The following is a 20,989-nucleotide window of genomic DNA, read 5'->3' on the forward strand; positions in this document are numbered from 1 at the left end:
TCACTTTTCTCAGATACTTCCTTTGGAGGTGAAGGAGGCACATTTTAGTAAAACAGCAAATTTTGAGCATTTATTTGGAGGGGAGGAAGAAGGCAAACATAAAGCCTTTAAAATGAGCCCCGCTTGGAGCATTGGGGTATGAAAAGAGCCTTGCTTGGAATTTTATGGGGGCTTTGCTCCATTTCTGAGATTTGGCCCTTACTGTTTCCTTCTGTCCATTCTGGTCAGAAGGAAAACAATTTGTTTTTCTATGGTGAGTACCCAATTTTGCAGATAAAGAATGACACAGCTTAATTATAATTGAAATTTAGGGCCTGCTCTTGGAATATTTAGGACACTGTTAACTTCACTCATGTGAGAATTCCTCTTGGGTTCATTGGTGCTATTCATGTGCAAACACAAATACTTGTGTTTGCAGGATCAGGCCCTAATTCTGACCTTGTCTTTTGCATAGTGTGTAGCTTTACTGAGTGAGCTTCTGTCTTCTGTCGCATTAATTTCTGATCCTGTAGAAACAACTTTTTATGCTGCAGTGATGAGGACATAATTGTTCTATGGTTTTGATGCTCTGCAGCAGTGCCCGTCTTAGGGTAGGGCAAGTGACGCAGCCTGGTATACTCTGATCACGGTATCGTTCTTAGCAGAGATGTTGGGACTTGCTGAGTTCACAGGCATTCTTATATGGTAAGCAGGTGTTTCCTTGTCTGACTAAATACCAGTCAGCTAGATGCGGCATTTCTAAGGGCAAGACCCAAAGTTATCAGGCTGATGTCTGGCTCACATTGCATTTTCAAGACCATTCAGGGAATGGAGAAGACACGACTTACTGATATATCTAACTAATTGTAAATCCTCATGCCTGGTCAAAATAACACAATATTTTGTTTTTTCAGAGGGGTTGAAATTGTAAATTGATGGGAAGCTAGGGGTGCTCAGACCCTTGAAAAATAAGGCAGAAGTGACTATAGAGGGAGGAGAGCACCCGTATTATAATGGAGATTTGGCCATTCCTTATTCCTAGATAATCCCTTTACTTCTACTCCAAAAGTCTTGAAGCCATTTGTCGTCCCCTGCATCAGTGAATGGGATGTATTTTGCTGCAGGATTGACATAACTCCTGCAGGCCTTAGAGGTAAAAATGGGAGGCGGCTGTTTCAAGAAATAATGTGAGGGTTGGGCTCTAAAATGCAAGACTTCTTGATTTGATTTGATTTGATTGTTATAATAGTGCCTAAGGAACAACCAAGAATGGAGCCCCATTGTGCTCTTTTCTCTGTCTACTCCCCTCCTGTTTGTACATAGACACCTACATGTCAGCTTAGTAGTTCACATCCCCTGCCTGTATGTTGCTGTCTATATACTGAGAATTTTGGCGGGGACTCCTGTAGCTGGCTGACCTTTCTGCTAAAAACGAAGTCCTATTAAAGCACTAAGAAATTATATTAGTAAAATCAGTCTGTAACTTCAAGTCACTCTTTATGTAAGGTCAAAAATTCACCTATCTTGACTGCTGTGACTCTTCTCCAGCAAATATTAGCCAATTTAACCAAATATCAAAATATATCATAAGTCCTTCTCTCAAGTCAAATCTGGCAATATTACATCAGACCATTTTTAATACAGTCTTTTGTTATACTCTTACAGTGCCATAATTCCTGTTAATAACTCCTTTTTTTATATACAGTTTTGATTCTTACACTAAAGTACTTTTATATTCAATAATGCTGAACACTAAAAACCAAATTATTTCCTAGGTGTGCCTTGCAGTAGCGCATTATTCCCAGCCAACAGATCTCCAGCTCCTCTTTGCATTTGAATATGTTGGGAAAAAATATCATAAACCAGGTAGGTTTCAGAGTAACAACCGTGTTAGTCTGTATTCGCAAAAAGAAAAGGAGTACTTGTGGCACCTTAGGTATGCATCCGATGAAGTGAACTGTAGCTCACGAAAGCTTATGCTCAAATAAATTGGTTAGTCTCTAAGGTGCCACAAGTACTCCTTTTCTTTTTGCATAATCCAGGTAACCATTTAAATATTTTTTTCTATTCTGTAATATGTGCGCGTTTTCTAATATTAGTAAGGCTGGCTACTTTTAGCCAAAAGCAATGGCAAGAGTGCTTTGAAGTTTGCTCTGGAATGTCACTTAAATTAGTTAACACTGCACCAGAGCCCCCTACTTTCTGTGTTTAAATTAATCAGTGTGATGGTAATTCATTATCAAAAACAAAACAATCTTATCTTTATCCAAAACAAAACTATCCATACCAGCATGAGTACCATTATTGCTCATTCCATCCTTAAATCCTTCTAGTGTGTGTCTGTATTGATACTCTGGACACCTAGATAATCCCCCTTCAGGCAGGTTTGTTTACCTGCCCTTCTCTTGGGAATAAGTGTCTCTTCTGGTGGTATTGCAGGAGGATTTGTGCAACTTGGGACTCCATACCTCCTTTCCTAGAGGCTTACTAGGTATAACCTCCCACTCAAATCTTCCACCACCCCTGCTGAGTTGGAGCACACCCTCTCTGCTCAAGGCCAGTCTCCAACTGAACCTTGTCAGTTAGGTAAGCTTGGAAAAGATGCCTTTGGAACTTGATTGCTAGTGTAACACTGCAAGGTCACTGCGTAGTGCTCCCCAGCCAATACACAGCTAAAAGCTACAAATTCCATCACAGTAAGCCTGCAAATATGGAAAGTGCTGTAGATGTGGTTCAGTAGCACTGAACATTTTATTTACTCTGCCATTTGCGTTAGAAATAAATGATCTACCTACTACAGAAACTGAATGAATGTCATGAAATTACAGATCCAAATTTTCAAACATGTTTAAAAGAAGAGTTTGCTCATTTCTGTATGTGCCCGCATAAGCCCAGTGTGCGTACACCAGGAGAGTTTCATATGTTACGGGTGCAAGTTGGGGATACTTGAAAATGGGCAGTTATATAAAAAGGGACTTAATTAAGGTCCACATCCTTCCTCCAGCTGCATAGTGCCGTAATTAGCAAATTTTTAGAGAAAACCACAGCTGGGAACTGGAGAGGGGGAGGCAGATAAACAAAATGCTGAGTCCACCACAATCTCCTTAGAGCCACCTTTACCTCCTCCAGGAAATATCCATGTGCCACGTGGGAAAGGAAAAGGGCCAGTGGAAGAGCTGCACAAAGTGGGTGAAATAAGCAGTGTGCTAATGTTGCCCCTGTAGCATTACAGTGAACCAGTGACAGCAAAGATAGTGGTCTTGCTGCAAGGCAGTGGCTTGGAGTAGGGGGGCTGAAGAGTATTTCAGAGGGGGAAGTCCCACTGTATAGTGAGGCGTGCTCTGTGGTGGTCATGGCTGGGATTCCCTAGTCCTCTTGTCCCTTTTCCAGCACTGCACTCTACCCACTCTGCACCCCTGCCAGTCCCCAGGGACAATGGACGCTGCAGTCTTTGTCCATTATTTCTTTCCCTTCTCTGTGCTTTTGCACAGAAGAACATATGGGTCAGATTGCATTATGTTTTCTCCTCAGTGCATTTTTACCACATGTATTAAAAATATTAGTATTTCCTACTGTGAAAAGACAGTACGAAAATCACACAGTTGAGTTTTTTTTCTCGCCTTCCCTGAAACTACTGGAGTTTTAATCATGAAAGGGGCAGGTGGGTGGGAATTATTGCATGTATATATATTTCCCTGTACTGAATTCAAGTAAAAGTTGAAGTGCCCCCAATTCCCTCCCAATCCCTTTAAACCGCCCCCCACCCCCCCAGAAAACAAATAACTGGGAGCAAAGGGCCAGATTCCTAAATGTATTGAGAGTTGGGTACCTAACCTGCTCAGACGCTTTTGAAAACCCCACTAACTGCCTGTCTGCATCTCTAGGCACCTAATTACCTTTGAAAATCTGGTTCCAAATCTTTTGCAGGATTCTTAATGTTTTATGTTTTGTCTTTAGTGTGTGGGTGAGTATGGAGCTTTTTAAAAAATGGGACTAATAGAACTGGCTTGACATTTTGGTAAGCTTCCTTGCAGGGTTTTGTCAGTGCACGTCAGTGCCCAGCCTGCAGCATCTCCTGCTGTTCCACTTTTGGGCCTACTCGATAGAGACTATCACTACTGGTATCAAGCTGTGTGATGATTTTTGTGATGGATGATGATAGAATGAGGTTATCAAAATAATCTTAATTTATGACCTAATCTCAAACTTTGACCAGATCTGCAAGAACTTGTTCATGTCCTATTTATTTTATAAAACATTTAGGAAATAAAAAGAGAAAGCATAAACAAATTATCTGGGCATCAGCGTTATTTTTATGGCAATGAGAGAAATTTAAAAGGACTGCTTTAGTATGAATTCTTGAACATAACTTTTTTCATGTTAAATTCTCATTTAAATATCTTTAAGCCATCTGGAAACCAATAAAAAAGAAACCATCAGATTAGCTTTTGAGGTGCCATTTGTTCAGGGGTGTAATCCCAATTCCCTCCTCCGCCAACCTATTTACTTTACATAAAAGATACCATGGTGACTGCCATATTAGAAATTTGTGTATACGTAGATAATAAGAGAATTGATGGAGGATTAAAGCTTTGGCCTGTTTAAATAACTGTATACTGGGTGCTAATTGAATACCCGTTAGGAGCATTAATACCACTTCTATCTTGATTTTTGGCATAGGCTTCTTCTGGAAAGTGTAAAAAGAGAGAGTGCTTCAGTACCACTGAAAAGATTAAATTGTTGGTGTATAAACAGCAGGCAAAGACTTACAGGGGCAATGATATGGCCATAATCCTGCAGTCTGATCTGCTTGGACAGATCCTTATGCCCTTGCAGACTTCCATTATAGGCAAAAGAGGCTGCACATATAGATCAGATTATACAACTGGGGCTAAATTTGTGTCATTCATTTACAACTAAAATCAAATTAACTCTCAGTTTCAAAAAACAAAATGTAATTCCACTGAGCTTGGTTGACCACCTTCTTGTCATATAAGGAGAGAACAGCTGAGTTTGACTAAGTATCATGCCAAAACATTCTAGCCATAGAACCAAGGCTGTTCTACATAAAATCCCATCAGGATGAGTAATTTATTGTGATAGGTTAGTAAGACTTAAACAGTTTTTACCGTAGTCTTTGTGTTAACACCAAAAAATAATCAACAGCCTCTTCCACATCTTTCCTGTCTGAATGAAATAGCTGGCCTAGAAAGCAACCCCTGAAGAAAAACTGTTGAAACAGTGGAAAGGACGATAAGGCAGCCCTGACTTGGAAGGGTTAGGACTCAATAATAGCCAATCTGTGTTCAGAATCTTTACTTTTAGTGGCGGATGGTAACTGAGCTACTAACTTCTAACTTTTAACATAGAATTCCCTCTTTTAAAAAAAGAGTAGTATATTGTAGCAGTTAAATATTGTAATATGGGTGTAGTTTTGACATATTTAACGGGAGACCCCAGGAGTTAATGTGACACTTTTGTTTCCAATTTCCATTATCCCTTAGCCTCTGTTTTGCAGAAACTGACACAGTACAGGTTTTCACTGCTTGCTCTGTTGAAACAGGAGTAAAGATATACTTGTCACTCTTGCATATTACCAAACAGCACCACTACTAGTTAATCTTGCAAGTGGCAACATCCCTTCTAATAGAGAGACTCACCTACCTTTGTGTGGGAAGAGATAGTACTATAGCAATTTGCATGACGAAGAGTTGAAAGGGATGTTTTTAAAAATCTTGCATTGATTATTTTCCTTTTCCTAGCAACAGTAAATGGAATAGACCCAGGAGGCAGGGGCAGGGGCAGCAGTCAACAGACTCCTTTATTTGAAACTTACTCTGATTGGGATAGAGAAATCAAAAGAACAGGCGCATCAGAATGGAGAGTTTGTTCAGTCAATGAAGGTTACATGATATCTACTTGGTAAGTTTGAACAAAGAATGAGAAAAACAAGCTAATTTGACTCTGGCATCACTTTGGTGTTCTAGTAGCCCTGGGAGAGATCAGATACTTTCAGGAAAAAAACAGCTGTATTCTGATGAGAGATGAGTGTTCGTAAAGGTTCAAAATTTTCTGTAAAGTTGTCTCTAAGACAATCTCCTGGAAGAGATGCCACCAGAGTTAAAGCAACTTGACTATCTTGTGGATCCCATAGCTAACTAATGTATTGATATCAAATTAAGTGACAGGGAAAAAAAATCAAGGTTTGTTTTTATTGTATTTATAGTTTTTATCCTTCTGGTACAAACTATTATTATTGTTTAAATTAACACAAATGTGCATGCCTGTAGAAGAAATATTAGCAAGATTTGAAGTTTTATAACAGGAAATGAGTAAAATAATGAGATCAGTCTGACTAGCACTGACTGTTGCTGCTAAAGTGCTTCTGTACACCCATTTATCTCCCTGGCCTGCTTTTGGTCTCCATCCGGGGCTGGTGCACTGCAGCACTAAGACTGGTAAACTACCTGTGCAGCAAGTGGTACTGTGGATTTGACTTCCTGTTCGGGCCATATTTTTTTGGCATGCTTTTAGATGTTTTGGCTGGAGGTGGGGAGATTTATGTCCCTCTTTTGCCTTTCCCCCAGCACATACACTGCTGCAGCCAAGGACAGAGTGCAAAGGTTGTAGGTTTTATTTTTCCTCCTAGTATCCAAGCAGTTGCAGTGGTGGGACCTAAGAGTGAGTGGCCCATCCACGATAATACCATAAGTGCTAGTATCGTGAGTGACTCGCTAGGCACATGCAGTCAGCATTGTTATCGCTATACTGTGATAAAATGTATCCTGTATAACTTGGATTGTCATTCTGTGACATGGGTTATTAGGCACTAGCACTCCTTGTTATAGCTTCTAGATTGTATCCTTTTTATTTCCAGAAAAGTAGATAAAACACCTGAAAGAAAAATGACTTATCTGTGTTGTATTTTTCTCCCCCAGCCTTCCAGAATACTTTGTAGTCCCATCTTCCTTAGCAGATCAAGATCTAAAGCTCTATTCTTACTCATTTATTGGAAGACGAATGCCCGTAAGTGTCAACTTTATTCTGTTGCTGATCACTGTTAATGTTCATGACAGTGATATGTGTATGAATGAATATGTTTTGTGTACTCTATGTAGAAATTCTCATGCTGTCAAGCAATACTAACAAATTATCTCTTTCTGTTAGCTTTGGTGCTGGAATCACTCTAATGGGAGTGCTCTTGTGAGAATGGCCAACATTAAAGATGTATTGCAACAAAGAAAAATAGATCAAAGGTAAACAATACCCTAGCATAATTTCTTAACCAGACATGTATAATATGAGGCAAAAAGTGCCTGTATGGGATACTATACTTCATACTTGCGATGAGGGAGCCCCAAATCAGAATATCCTATAGTCCACTCACATAAGAGTTGCAGATTCCAGTTCAAATCCCTTCTCCCTCTCAGGTGTAGGGGGCACTTGAACTGAAGGTCTCCCACATCCCACGTGAGTACCCCAACCATTGAGCTAAAAGTTGAGGGAGCTCGTCCTCCTCTCCCCCACACCATTTTGAGTAAGCTCATCTATAGGCACCCAGTGTGGTAGGTTTGCTGTGAGCACCCTTGCCAGATCAGGCCACAGAGAGGGGTTAGGTGGAGGAATGCCTGTATTTCCCTAGGTTTTGCATCGTGCTGGGCCTTAGATGTCCAGATACCAGGCATGGGGCTACAGTGCCACACTTGGAAGCAGAAACATAAGTGCTAAGATAGCTTTGACTGTAAAAATTTAGTGGCCAAGCGAGTGTAGTCAGCTGAGCAGGGTTTTTTGAATCCTAGTGGGACCTGACTCTGGGATTTAGGTGCCTGAAGTGACAGTCAGGCACCTAAGTCTTTCTGTGTACCTTAGTACCTTGCAGAAATTCACACCAGCTTGCAAGGTCATTTGTTTGGTATCTTTTTTATTCTGTGTTTTAATTTGTTGGAAGACTTTGTAGACCTTCTGTTGCAACTGTTAGCATATTTTTATTTCACTTGATTATAAAATTGTTCTCTATATGAAAAAACAAAGCCATACATTTAAATAAAAAACAGAGTTGGGCTTCTAGTCAGCATCTCTATTGGCATACACTTTTATATGCTGCTTTTGTATCAGAGCTATTTTGAGAGCTATTGAACACTGAAAATTGAATATAGATCATCAGTTATTTAGCTTTCGTAACTGAGATACAATGTCCCTCAAACTTTTACTTCAACTGTTTGGGTTTTAGTGGTCTAGTGATAGTCATAATACTTGAATCATAGCTTTTCATCTGCAACATTACCTAATGTTTATGTTGTTTGCTTCAGTTTCCCTGACTGTAAAATGAGGGTTATACGTTATGTACCTTTCTCAAGGCTATAGAGCAGGGGTGAGCAAACTACAGCCCGCGGGCCGGATCTGGCCCATCAGAGCTTTGGATTCGGCCCGCGGGATTGCCACCCCTGAGGCGCTGCGGGCCCTACGCCGCTCCCGGAAGCGGCCGGCACCATGTTCCTGCAGCCCTTGGGGGAGGGGTGGGCAGAAGGCTCCACGCACTGCCCTCCCATGCTGGTACCTCCCTCGAAGCTCCCACTGGGGGTGGTTCCCTGTTCCTGGCCAATGGGAGTTGCGGGGGGCGGTGCCTGAAGGCAAGGGCAGCGCGCGAAGCCCCCTGGCCCTGGTGCGCATTGCTGCCACCCAGGAGCCACTCTAGATAAGCTGCACCAGGCCGGAGCCTGCACCCCAAACCCCTCCTGCACCCCACACACCAACCCCTTGCCCTGAGCCCCCTGCCTGCACCCTGCCCCCCTGCTGCACCCTGCACCCCTCCTCCGCTCAACTCCTTGCCTTGAGCCCCTTCCTGCACACCGCACCCCCTCCCACACCCCGAACTCCCCCCTGCACCCCAACCCCCTGCCCCAGACCTACATTCATGGCCCTGCATGCAATTTCCCCACCCAGGTGTGGCCCTCAGGCCAAAAAGTTTGCCCACCCGTGCTATAGAGAAAGCTGGTGTCAGAACCAGGATTAAACTGAGGAGTTTAGGCTTCCAGTCCTATTCGCATATCACTAGGCCAGGTCTCGCCTCATATACACTGGACTATATTACAAGAAATTACCACCTAGTTGAATACCACCTAAAGCAGGGATCTCAAACTCAAATTACCAAGAGGGCTGCATGAGGACTAGTACATTAGCCCGAGCTGCATCACTGACACCTTTTCATACAAAGATACAAAAGCCACCCCCTCTGCCCCCGGCCCTGTCCCCACTTCACCCCTTCCATGAGGCCCCACTCCTGCCCCACCTCTTCCCACCCCTTCCCTGCCCCATTCCAACCCCTTCCCCAAAGTCTCCACCCCAACTCCACCCCCTCCCTGCCCCAATTCCAACCCCTTCCCCAAATCCCCGCCACAGCCCCGCCTCTTCTCCACCTCCTCCCCTGAGCACACCATGTCCCCGCTCCTCCCCCCTCCCTCCTGGAAAGTCCTAAGCGCCACCAAACAGCTGTTTGGCGGCAGGAAGCGCTGGGAACTAGGCGGAGGAGCGGGGACGCAGTGCGCTTGGTGGGGGTGGAGGCACGGGGGTGAGGGGAGCTATGGCAGGCTGCAGGAAATAACTCCACAGGCCACGTGTTTGAGACCCCTGGCCTAAAGGCTTTGTTGCTTACCACTTCTGTACTGCTGTCTATGATAGCTGTTTCTTATAGATCTTTAACAAGATATTGTTTTCAGTTTTTCAAATTAATTTAGCTCATGTCTCAACAATAATGGGAACTGAATGTTTCTGAAATGTGTGTTAACAATTCTGCCTCCACATAGCATTCCAAATGACCAAAAATGCATGACGTGCATTATAGCTGAATGCTAATCAGATGTTTGTGCTCTTCCATTTTGCTGTTTGAGCAAATAGCTTTGCTATGTAAGCTAGTTGCCTTTGTAACTACAAGGAAAACCTTTTTTTTAAAAAGAAGAAACTGTGCACCTATTTTTAAGTGCTTTCAGTTGCTTACGCTTATCTATATTCTAAAGAACTTAATTTGAAAAGCTTTCCTCCATGTCCAGTAATACAGTTTGGGGTTTTTTTTTGTTAGGATTTGTAATGCAATAACTCGAAGTCATCCACAGAGAAGTGATGTTCACAAATCAGATTTGGACAAGTGCCTGCCCAATATCCAGGAAATCCAGGCTGCGTTTATCAAACTTAAACAGTTATGCGTTAATGGTAGGTCACAATATCATCATTCTTCTGATGGTGTGGTTTTTTTGAGGCACTGGCGGATATGGTTTCAAGAAAGCAGTGTGTCAAACTTTGTTAGGAAGCAACTAACTTACCTGGAATTGAAATTCTATACAAAGTGTGTTCATGTGTGTATATTATAATATAGCTTCTGTAGATCTACATTCTCTTACTCCTCTTTGAGACGTGGGGTATAATCAAGCATGCGGTAAGCACATCAAATTGTGTGCTTTTCTGAGGGATGGTGTACCAAGTGCCTTCAACTGCAGATTTAATGGAAAATTATGTGGAAAATTATGGGCAGCATAGCCTATTGATTTAACTTGCTAACAAAACTAGCTAAAGTAAATGGCTATTTAAAAATGTACCCAGACATTCCTACTCTTCTTGCTGCAGAACCTTTTGAAGAAACGGAAGAGAAATGGTTATCCTCGCTGGAAAATACTCGTTGGCTAGAGTATGTCAGGTACATACAAATATTATGACTAGAAAGTACTCGTTAATAATGTGTCCTTAATTTTTCAACAGTGTAAATATGCAATAAAACAAATACAGATGGGATTTGTATATTGTACAGTTAATGAGATAAATATACAGGGATTCTCAAGGTTTACACACTTAAACATTCTGTGTCTGTGTGTGCAGCTGAATCCTGCAAAGACATAAGTGAATGCTTAACTTTAAATACTTCAGTGGGATTTGTATCCTAAAAACTAAGCACACACACAAATCTTTGCAGGATTAGGACGATAATGGGCACCATGACAAATGTACAATTCAGAGAGGCATTTCTGTGGTACTGCAATCTCATCAGAAACAGTTGAGGTTTTTATATTACTTGAGTATATATTAGATTTGGGTTGATATTTTCAAAGTGCCAACATGACTTAGGAGCATAAATCTCAATGAAAGTCAATGACATCTGTGCTCCTAAATCCCTTAAGTATTTTTGAAACGCCTGTCCTCATTTCTTAGAAAATGTGCAATATCTGTAGTCTTAATTGTTAAATTAAACTACTTTTTCTTTTTGCCTAGATCATTCCTTAAGCATTCCGCTGAACTTGTATATATGCTGGACAGTAAGCATGTCTCAGTGGTTCTGCAAGGTAATATAATTGTATAGCATGTTGTAATTGTCATCATTGGTAGGTTGGAATGTTAAAGCATGGTTTGGTAAACTACATTTGTAATCTGTATACTTTACTGACATGTTGAAAGGCACAGATTTAAAATATTTTAATTTAATAAAATTCCCTCTCTGTAGTTGACTGTACCTCGACTGGAACATAGCCAATAGTACCTGGTAATATTCCCTCCCCCCCCCTTTTTTCTCTGATAAAGCGCCTCTGATGTGATCAAATCAAAACTGTAGACCAGTGAGTTTGTAGATCAGAATGTTTATCAACTCTAGCTACATTATCTTGGCATGTGATGTTGTCTTGGTCATTCCTCAGATCATGTGCTACTTCTAAGAATTATTGCAGTGTTGGGCAGTGTTGATTCGTTGACTCTGAAATTCCTCCTGGAGGTAGTAATGCCAGAAATGGTATTTAAAATAGTACTCCATACCAATTCAGAGTACCTCTAGGTCAAAAAGAGAGTTTGGAAGCTCTCCATTAATTTGGGCTCCTGCCATTTCAGCCCATCTCAAATGGGCATCTGTTTTTTTGGACAAACACTTAGCAGGTTATTCTTGAGTAAGGGTTATTCACATCTCAGTGGTGTATATAGTTGGGAATCTTAACTATAGTGCGAGACTCACTGAGATAAAGTTTGACTATATTGAAACACAACAGTCTCGAGATAGTGTATTTTGAAATTCACTAGAAGGAGAACACTAAACTGAATTACCAATTTCTGCACTCTGACCTCTTTAATTATACATACATATATATTCAAATGCTCTTAATGTTTTCCACAGAGGACGAAGGACGGGACCTGAGCTGTTTCGTAGCCTCCCTCATTCAAGTAATGCTGGATCCCTATTTTCGGACAATTGTTGGATTTCAGAGCCTGATACAGAAGGAATGGGTCATGGCAGGATATCAGTTTCTAGATAGGTGTAACCACTTAAAAAGAGCTGACAAAGAGGTAACTATGTTGTATTGATAGCTAGATCACATGCATGTAATGAAATGACTTGACCCCATAAGCTAATGTCCAAAATCTTAATGTGAATTTTTTCAGTACTTTCCAAAGACAGGAAACTAATGTATAAAAAAAGAATAATCATTAATCAGATGAATGTCCTTTTTATCCTCAACTGTTGTGTAAAAATCATTACCACACTGGGTGAAATCAAATGCCACTGTTGATATTGATATTATAATCATGTTAGAGTAAGCCTTTTCAAGTCTATTTTATCCCATGCTTTACAATAATTAAACCATTGGGTTCCAAGACTTTGATCCAGCGAGGATCTCAGGAGCCTCTTTTCAACAGCACCTGTTCATTTCCTCACGCCCTTTTTTATATACAAAGCCAGACCAGTGTGTGGTTATTGCTGCAATTATCACAATACCCTTCTGATAAAGAAGAATGTGAAGCAAAGTACATAGTCTGTTCCGCAATTTTCAAATTGCAATCTATGGCTCACTATAGCCATAGTGGTGGTGGTTCAAGAATTGGTGGATGGCGATATGGTGGTTTTCAGACACTTCTACAGCATTCCAGGCTCCACACTGCAAGGAAGAGACTGGAGGCCTGTAAAAGCAGCTGGAAACAAAGAGTAGCCAATCTAACAGTGTCTCTTGGGGTGGCACTTAAGGAGAATAAAAATAAAACACCCTCAGGGATTGGAGTTACCAGCAGGACTAGAGCCGCCACGCACCAGCAGCAAAGAACATGTCTAGGAGCAAAGGAAATAATGCAGCTAGGCAAAAGAATAGGAAAAAAGACAACCCAGCCTCAAGAAAATGTGGGAAATGGGAGAGAAGAGCAGATGAGATTGCGAGAGGTTGAAAAAACAAAGAGCAGAAAGAGACAGCCCAGTTAACTTCTTTCCAGACACTCATTGCACTATAGACAGAAAACATTCATTATTTTCCTAATACTTTGTCATGCATAGGATTGCTGTATTTGGAGCAAGGGTGTTTTGTAATTATGATCCACTGAGATGTTCTTTTGAGATGATTCTTGGTTCACTCTGCAAAAAAAAGTTAGGAAATATCTGAAAGGAAAAAGTTAATAAAAATATTGCTAGAGCTGAAAAAATATATATAAATGCCTCTTGGAATTTCCTCTCCGCCTGTGAGTTTTTTTCTTTCTGTAGTATATTTTGACCTCATTAAAGTTTTTTAATGGAAATTAACATTTTTTATGACTCACAGAATCAATGGTTTTAATGCCAGAAGGGGCCATTTATGATCATCTAGTTCACTTCCTGAATAGCACAGGCCATGCAATTTTACCAGGTGGTTCCTGCATTGAGCCCATTAACCAAGGTAGAGTAGCAAAAAACCCACATATTCAGTTAGATTTTTAGATAGTTTAAGCTACTCCAGATATCATTAAGCTCATCTTAATTTAGCTGCAACCCCACAACCCATACAATTATTACAAAGATTTGGAGTGGCTGCTCTGAGCAAATTCTAGTATTAATTTATGGCTACAGAGCACATTCTAAAATTAAAAAGAAACCAACCATCTTTTCTTCCTTCATAGTTCAGCAAAGAAGGGTCATTTGTTTTGTAAGCTACATTTCAACTGAAATATGAAAATAGACAAGATTCTAAATGTGGCTGGAAAGAGGCCTCCCCTTTCCAAGTACTATAATTTACAGGTCACAGTCTTCCTGTGGTTTTGTTACAGAGAGAGTTTCTGATTGTACAAGTAACAATTTAAATCTGTGTCTAAATGAGAACACAGACTGAGAAAATGTAATCTTCAAAATATTTCTTCCCCCCCCCCACTCACAAAATTTAGTATTTGTTTAAGTCTGGAGATGATGTTGACACTATAATTCCTTTGTACCACCTACACTCGTTGGGCAGCACATGAAATCAACCTGTCCTGTCATTTTACATTACTACGGTTTCCTGAGTTACTCGATTTATATAATCATCTATTCTATCATTATGAGGGTGAAAATGCTAAACTTGGTATTGGGTATTTGTATTATAGATTCTGTGTGATTTTTTTTAGCTACAAACGTCTCTTCCCTATGAGGAGCATACTAAATTAGCTACCCTGATGAGGATGTTGGGGGTAACAAGTTGGTAAGGTTTTGGCAAAGATTATGTTACTTCTAATTACTGTCCATTTCTTCTCAAGTCTCCCTTGTTCTTGATGTTTTTGGACTCGATTTGGCAACTGCTAGAACAATATCCATCAGCCTTTGAGTTTTCTGAAACATATTTGACCATATTGTATGATAGTACACGGATCTCATTGTTTGGCACCTTCCTTTTCAACTGTCCTCACCAGCGAGTAAAGCAGAGCACTGTGAGTATGCAGAAGTGTTACCCTTACGTTTAAAATAATTGATCTTAGGCCTGAGTCTTTCTTGGGGGAGGGGGGAACCACAATCTAAACTAAATGGCATTCATTCATTTTTGCAAAATGATGTGACAATTGCAACATGAGCTTTTAAGAAAAACATTGAGCAAAAATATTTAACGCAAGATGAGTGCTCATCAGATTGTCCCTGCAATGCTCTTTGCATATACTGAAAATGGAAACGGTCTGTGGGGGGGAAACCCCACCTTATTTCTGTAAGAACATTGTTATTAAGTGCTCCATCGTTTCCTTCATTCGTACTCCCATAAGAGTGCTGCATACTTGCAATGGGATTCGTGTGCAGCTTCCTTTCATCTGTATGATAGACAGTGACTTGGATGGTGTTTAAAGCTACAGACAAACTTTGAAATCTCTTGTGACATGGCCACATAATTATTTAAAAATACTCAATGACAGCTTTACAAAAAGAATGCTAAAAGTCTGAGTAATAGTGATCAAGTACTGTTCATACAGAAAGAGAGAACAGTGGTGCTTCAACCTAAAAAGGGCCTATGATGGATATCTAAAAAAAATCCCAACCTTCAGAGGAAGCACACACAAAAATGGGTGACTTGTATACACTGCATGCAGGGTAAAAAACAGTTTGTCACATGCCTCTCCAAGGGTAGGACAAAAACCAGGAGACCTAAATGTTTGTCAGGCTTGGTCTACATTTGGGGGGGATCGATCTAAGTTATGCAACTTCAGCTACATGAGTAACGTAGCTGAAGTCGACGTACTTAGCTCTACTCAGTGCGGTGTCTTCACTGCAGTGAGTCGACTGCTGATGCTCCCCCGTCGACTCTGCCTGCGCCTCTCGTGGTGGTGGAGTACCGGAGTCGACGGGAGAGCTCTCGGGGGTCGATTTATCACGTCTAGACTAGATGCGATAAATCGATCCCCCGCTGGATTGATCGCTGCCTGCCGATCTGGGTAGTATAGACATACCCTCAGACAACTCTTCTACAGTTTCAGAGTAGCAGCCGTGTTAGTCTGTATTCGCAAAAAGAAAAGGAGTACTTGTGGCACCTTAGAGACTAACCAGTTTATTTGAGCATAAGCTTTCGTGAGCTACAGCTCACTTCATCAGATGCATCCGATGAAGTGAGCTGTAGCTCACCAAAGCTTATGCTCAAATAAATTGGTTAGTCGCTAAGGTGCCACAAGTCCTCCTTTTCTTCTACAATTATGACGCTGCTTAAAAGAATCAATGACTCTTAGAACAGTGCAAGTAAATTCTAATATACACCAACACAAAACCGAAATTCTTTAACCTAGAATTAAGACTGTAAATACTTACCAGTGTTCTCTCGGTGCTCTCCCCCACCTCCCCTGTTGTTTTCTCAAACACATAAATTCATAGAAATAAAGATTAGAAGTTTCATTTTTTAAAAGCAAGTAAACATTAAAAATTATGGAAATGTGGTTATCATCAGCTAAACATTAGCTCTGCCCGAGCGTTGCCATCCACTTAACAAACAAAAACCAGGATTTGTTTCTGTCCTCCATGGTCACCTTGGTTGCTCTATATATTTTGACATTTGGTATACAGCCACGCACACTGTAAGCCATGCTCCCTGCTCTCTGAGCTGCATGCAATAATTAGATTTGTAAGTAATTAAATTAGTTTGTTTTTAATATGTCTGAATATTTCTTCTTGCAGGAATTCGCTATAAGCAAAAACATCCAGTTGGGTGATGAAAAAGGCCTAAAATTTCCTTCTGTTTGGGACTGGTCTCTTCAGTTTACAACAAGAGATCGCATGCTCTTTCACAACCCCTGGTATATTGGAAAGAGTGCACCATGTGTACAAAATGGGTCTGTGAAAAGTTTTAAACGAACAAAGGTAATAACAGAATTACATTGAAATCAAACTTCTGCCAGTGGACTTCTCCTTTTAGCAGCTTAGTTACAAGGCCATTATTGCTTGATGTCCCAGCCTATAGATAAGGCATTAAAAATGAATTTCTCTCGAGGAACAGCTCTCGAGTGTTGGGCCATATGGCTTCCAATGCAGTCTCTGGTATGCTTGGGCTTACTGCCGACACAAGGGAGACTTATGGCACCACTGCAGCTATTGTGTGATATAAAGGTGCTTTGGATTAACACCGTTGTCCATATTGTTTCATAGATCCTCAGAGTTTTTTCATAGACTACTGATTTTTTTCCATTGTTTAATATTGTAGAATTCAGTCGAAATTTATTTACAACTATTTTATTAGGTCACGAACTGTAAAATTATGTGCCATACAAGCCACCCCAGTGATTAGACTCGCAACTTTACTATGGTTGTGAAAGGATGCCTCACTTAGTCTCTTCTTAGTCCCCCAGTGGAGAATTGTAGGCATCCATGAACACTGCCAGCTGTAGCAGATTAAATCTGAGGAAAATTAACCATGTTTATTTCATCTTTTTCTGCAGAAAAACTACAGCTCAACACTGAGAGGAATCCCCCCATCGTTAAAGAATGGGATCATCAACGAGCAAGAGTTTCTTCCAAGAAGAAATTCACTGATACTAAAGCTGAAACCAGACTTTCTTCAGCAGATGGATAGCCAGACCAATAGCATGGAGCAGTATTTCAGAGAATGGTTCTCAAAGCCTGTTGATTTACATGGTGTAATTCTACCCCGTCTCTCTGGAACACACATAAAACTGTGGAAACTTTGCTACTTCCGCTGGGTTCCTGAGGCCCAAATTAATAATGGTGGCTTTATCACTGCCTTCCATAAAATCTCTGTGCTGACAGACCAGGTAAACATGCTAAACCAGAGTCTTCGGCAGTACAAAAGCAGCTCTTCTTTGCAAGCGAACTGTTCAGAACTGGATCAAAGCAGGATGTACTTCAGAGCAAATGGTTTAAATGACACTGCTGGGACCCCAGATTTTCTCTCCTCCTCATTCCCATTTTCTCCAGTAGGGAACCTATGCAGACGGAGCATTCTGGGAACACCATTAAGTAAATTTTTAAGTGGTGCCAAAATCTGGCTGTCCACTGAGACACTTGCAAATGAGGACTAAGATATTGTGATGCTTAAACATTTGGGCGGAAATCGCAGACCACTGTGTCTTCTTTTAAGTTAACACTGCTAACCGCGGTATCTGAAGCTGTAATAATTTTATTTACAAATATTACATAAGTTTTGCACAAATATTTAAAAGCAAAGCAAATCATGCTTCAAATCGCACAATTTTATTTTCACTAGGTGTCATGTAAACTTCTTGTCTGGTTTCTGACAATTTCTTCTGTGTTTTCTAGGTCTGGCTCATTATGTAATATGCAGCGATTTCACTCACTAATGCAAAGGTTCGGTGTGGTCACTAATCAGGTTTTCTTTTTGTTTGCAATGTCTGTTTTCCCAACGGTTGACTGAAGCTAATCTTATGTCAACACAGATTAGCAAATCAAATTGGTGAAAACAAACATCAAAGACATTTAGCATTAATGTAGACATATTGACTGGCCGTTGTAGAAGTCTGGGAACAAACTACTTTGTCACAGTACAGGTTTAGTAAGGACACATTTATATGCTTCCATACTGTCTTGCTGTGACTTGGTTTACTGAGTGAATGTTGCACTGGTGCAGTGTGTACTGGTTTTTGTTTTTGTTTTCAGTTACCCATTAGAGAGACTATTCAAATTGTTGTTCAATGTCATGAGCTTGCCTTTAGTTCACAGGAACTGACTTCAGGACAATATGCACTGTTAACCTTAACATGTTCACTGTAGAGAATGTTATTGTAGCCTTAGAAGTGCCTTTAATTGGAATGAAATATTAGTAAGATGTATCTAATGCACCATGAAACATTTTTTTTTCAATATGTTAATGACCTGCCCACTAATGTAAACATAATTTCCATATTCTGGTTCATAAAACAAACTCTGGAAATCACCAAAAAGCCATTTTCATTTAGCCTTCTGAACAGTGGAAACCTTAAATGACAATATGCAGATTAGCAGGGAAGTTCTCTCTAGCCTAAAACAAGACTGATTTCCTGTCAGTCCCAGAAAATAAAGAATCTTATTCTACCACTCCTAGAACTACTTTGTTTCTTATGTGTCCATTTACAGGAGTGGAAGTTGTGCTGGGAAAGTCCAATTTTTTTCCCTTGACACAACTGACCTAACTACCGAAGAGTTAGGGGATGGATTCTTTTGGCTTCCCCACACAACCCCCCCCCCTTTTTTTTTTTTTTTAAGTATTGCTGTGAAGGTTTTTTCAGTTTTAAAGATAATGAGAAATCAAAGAGATTTTTCAAAAAACCCTTGTTTTGCAGCAGGAAAGGGCTGGTTAGGAATTTTCCCATTTCTTTGGTTGAAGAAACATTACTTGAAGCTGAGTAGAACAATCAATGTGCCACAGTATTATAGTAGCCAATTTTTTTTTTCCCCAAGAAGGTCTGGTTCCTGCAAAGTCTTCCTCAAATTAGCTGAGATGAACTAGAATAAGGAAAAATTACTCAGAAGTCTGTTGGAACAACAGGTTGGCTTTTCTGTTATCTTGGGCAAAGCTTTCCTGGGCCTGATACTTGGTATACAAGACCTCAACCTGTGTGCTGATTTTTGGTACCAAAAAGTAAAATTAATAAACCACTTGGACAGTTTTTATGGTATGAGCAGTAAAATAGATTTCCTAAAAGAGTTAATGCTCATAAGAGTCCATTTTAGAATTACCAAAGTTTGGGGAGTAAATTACTTTAATAAGTACGAAGTGTTTGTTAATACATGGGATGTTAATCTTTGAAAAAAGAGTACAAGAACTACCTATGTAAGGATTTCTAGCTTGTATTTTCAGTTCATACAACAATCTGTATTCTATATGCTATAGATGTTCTTGTTCGTAAATACTATGCCTTTAAAAAAACTGCCTAAATATCTATTTACCAAACAGAACAGTTTTCAGAATTTGGGGGCGAAGCAAGCACAAGTGGTGTGTTACTGGTATCCAGGTTACTCTAAAAATCTGTTTTGTTGCATCCTTAGGGCCTGATTCTGAGTACTTAATCATTCCTATGTATTTGTTTTACCCTGTATATTTAATAGTTTAATGTACTGTTGAAAGGCAGTTCCTAATAATGTATAGTTCAGGACCTGCCCAGCTATGTAAACTGATTCATTTCCCGTGGTAAAAAGCTGCCTTACTGACAGTACCGACTGCTCTGAACTTACCTAAGGGCCCTTACGTCTTGCAAGTAGCTCTGCAGACTGAGTACATATCTACAGCTATCTTCCCTACACACAAGCTCACATCTCTTTAAAGTCTTGTTGGCAATTTTAAAATTAGGTACTATTAATACCATTAGTGTTTCGTAAGAGTAGAAAAACTATAAATGAGCTTATTTTTATATCATTTGTTTTCTAACCACATGCAGTGCTTTGGTTGATAGTAGGCTGTTGTATCATGATTGTTTTGCTAGATTGTAAACAATATTAAGAACATAACCTAGTGAGATATGATATGCTGGTTGATGTGGTCAAAGAACAACTCTAATGCCTTTCGCTACTGCAGGTCATGGTGAGGTCAGAAGTCACGGTAGTGCAATGTCATTAAGTGAATTACTGCCATCTGCCAAAGAAATGCCTACAAATTTATTAACCTACTGAAGTGAGTGTGTGTATTTTTTTAAACATGCAGGTAAAATACCACTCGACTATTAAACCACCTTTGTGCTTTTAATGATGTGTGTGTAGTAGGATCAAAGGTTTTGGCTGTTAATCTCAGAGGGATAGATTAAAACCAAAACATTTCTAATCTTTTTATTTAAGAAAAAGGCTAAAACGTCAGTCTGCATCTAACAAGAGACTGAACAACTGGTTTCCTAAATCCCATTGAGTGATAGATTGCTAATGGTGTTGCTGCAGCAGGTTACAGAGTTGACCATTTTAATTGAAACTAAAACCTATGTGCCTAATGATGACTTACTGAATAAAAGTGTAGTTGCCAGGAGGAATACAAAACCCTGGCACTGAGGTTGTGAATGTGAAGTAAATTAGACTGTTAATAAAAGGTCATACCTTTCCACTGTATTTCTCAGTTTATTTTACTGGTTTAATAAAAATGGTGCAGGAGTAGACGAGGAAGAGTCTACAGAAAGATTACAAAGCAGCATTTGTTCTGTGTGGCCCATTTGATGTTTTCTCAGTGGCTGCGTCTTACTTTTTTTTTTTTTTGCTTGTCAAACACACCCATGTTGCCACTTGGTGTTTTTTTCCTTCATTTGAGACTGTTGTGTCATTATTTGAGTTTGAAAAGGTCACACAAATAACCTACTTTGGTTAGATGAAGAGACA

At 40.1% G+C, this 20,989-nt stretch overlaps 1 protein-coding gene across 2 annotated transcripts in view; it reads left to right on the top strand.

Annotated features, from left to right (window-relative positions):
• Positions 1-20,717, top strand: part of MTMR10 (myotubularin related protein 10) — a 71,021-nt gene extending 50,304 nt beyond the window's left edge. Inside the window, exons 6-16 of one of the 2 annotated variants that reach the window (XM_027827322.3) lie at positions 1,755-1,845; positions 5,748-5,901; positions 6,918-7,005; positions 7,147-7,235; positions 10,055-10,185; positions 10,597-10,666; positions 11,236-11,306; positions 12,122-12,291; positions 14,473-14,643; positions 16,361-16,543; positions 17,119-20,717. In XM_027827322.3, the coding sequence (XP_027683123.2) occupies positions 1,755-1,845; positions 5,748-5,901; positions 6,918-7,005; positions 7,147-7,235; positions 10,055-10,185; positions 10,597-10,666; positions 11,236-11,306; positions 12,122-12,291; positions 14,473-14,643; positions 16,361-16,543; positions 17,119-17,718 (1,818 nt within the window). In that variant the 3' untranslated portion in view covers positions 17,719-20,717. Of the gene's footprint in view, positions 1-1,754; positions 1,846-5,741; positions 5,902-6,917; positions 7,006-7,146; positions 7,236-10,054; positions 10,186-10,596; positions 10,667-11,235; positions 11,307-12,121; positions 12,292-14,472; positions 14,644-16,360; positions 16,544-17,118 lie in introns of both variants that reach the window. The other variant, XM_007053763.4, reaches the window with a different exon arrangement.
• Positions 20,718-20,989: the final 272 nt, after the last annotated feature.

The sequence above is a fragment of the Chelonia mydas genome, chromosome 10 (assembly GCF_015237465.2).
Source record: "Chelonia mydas isolate rCheMyd1 chromosome 10, rCheMyd1.pri.v2, whole genome shotgun sequence".
Classification (NCBI taxonomy): Eukaryota; Metazoa; Chordata; order Testudines; family Cheloniidae; genus Chelonia; species Chelonia mydas.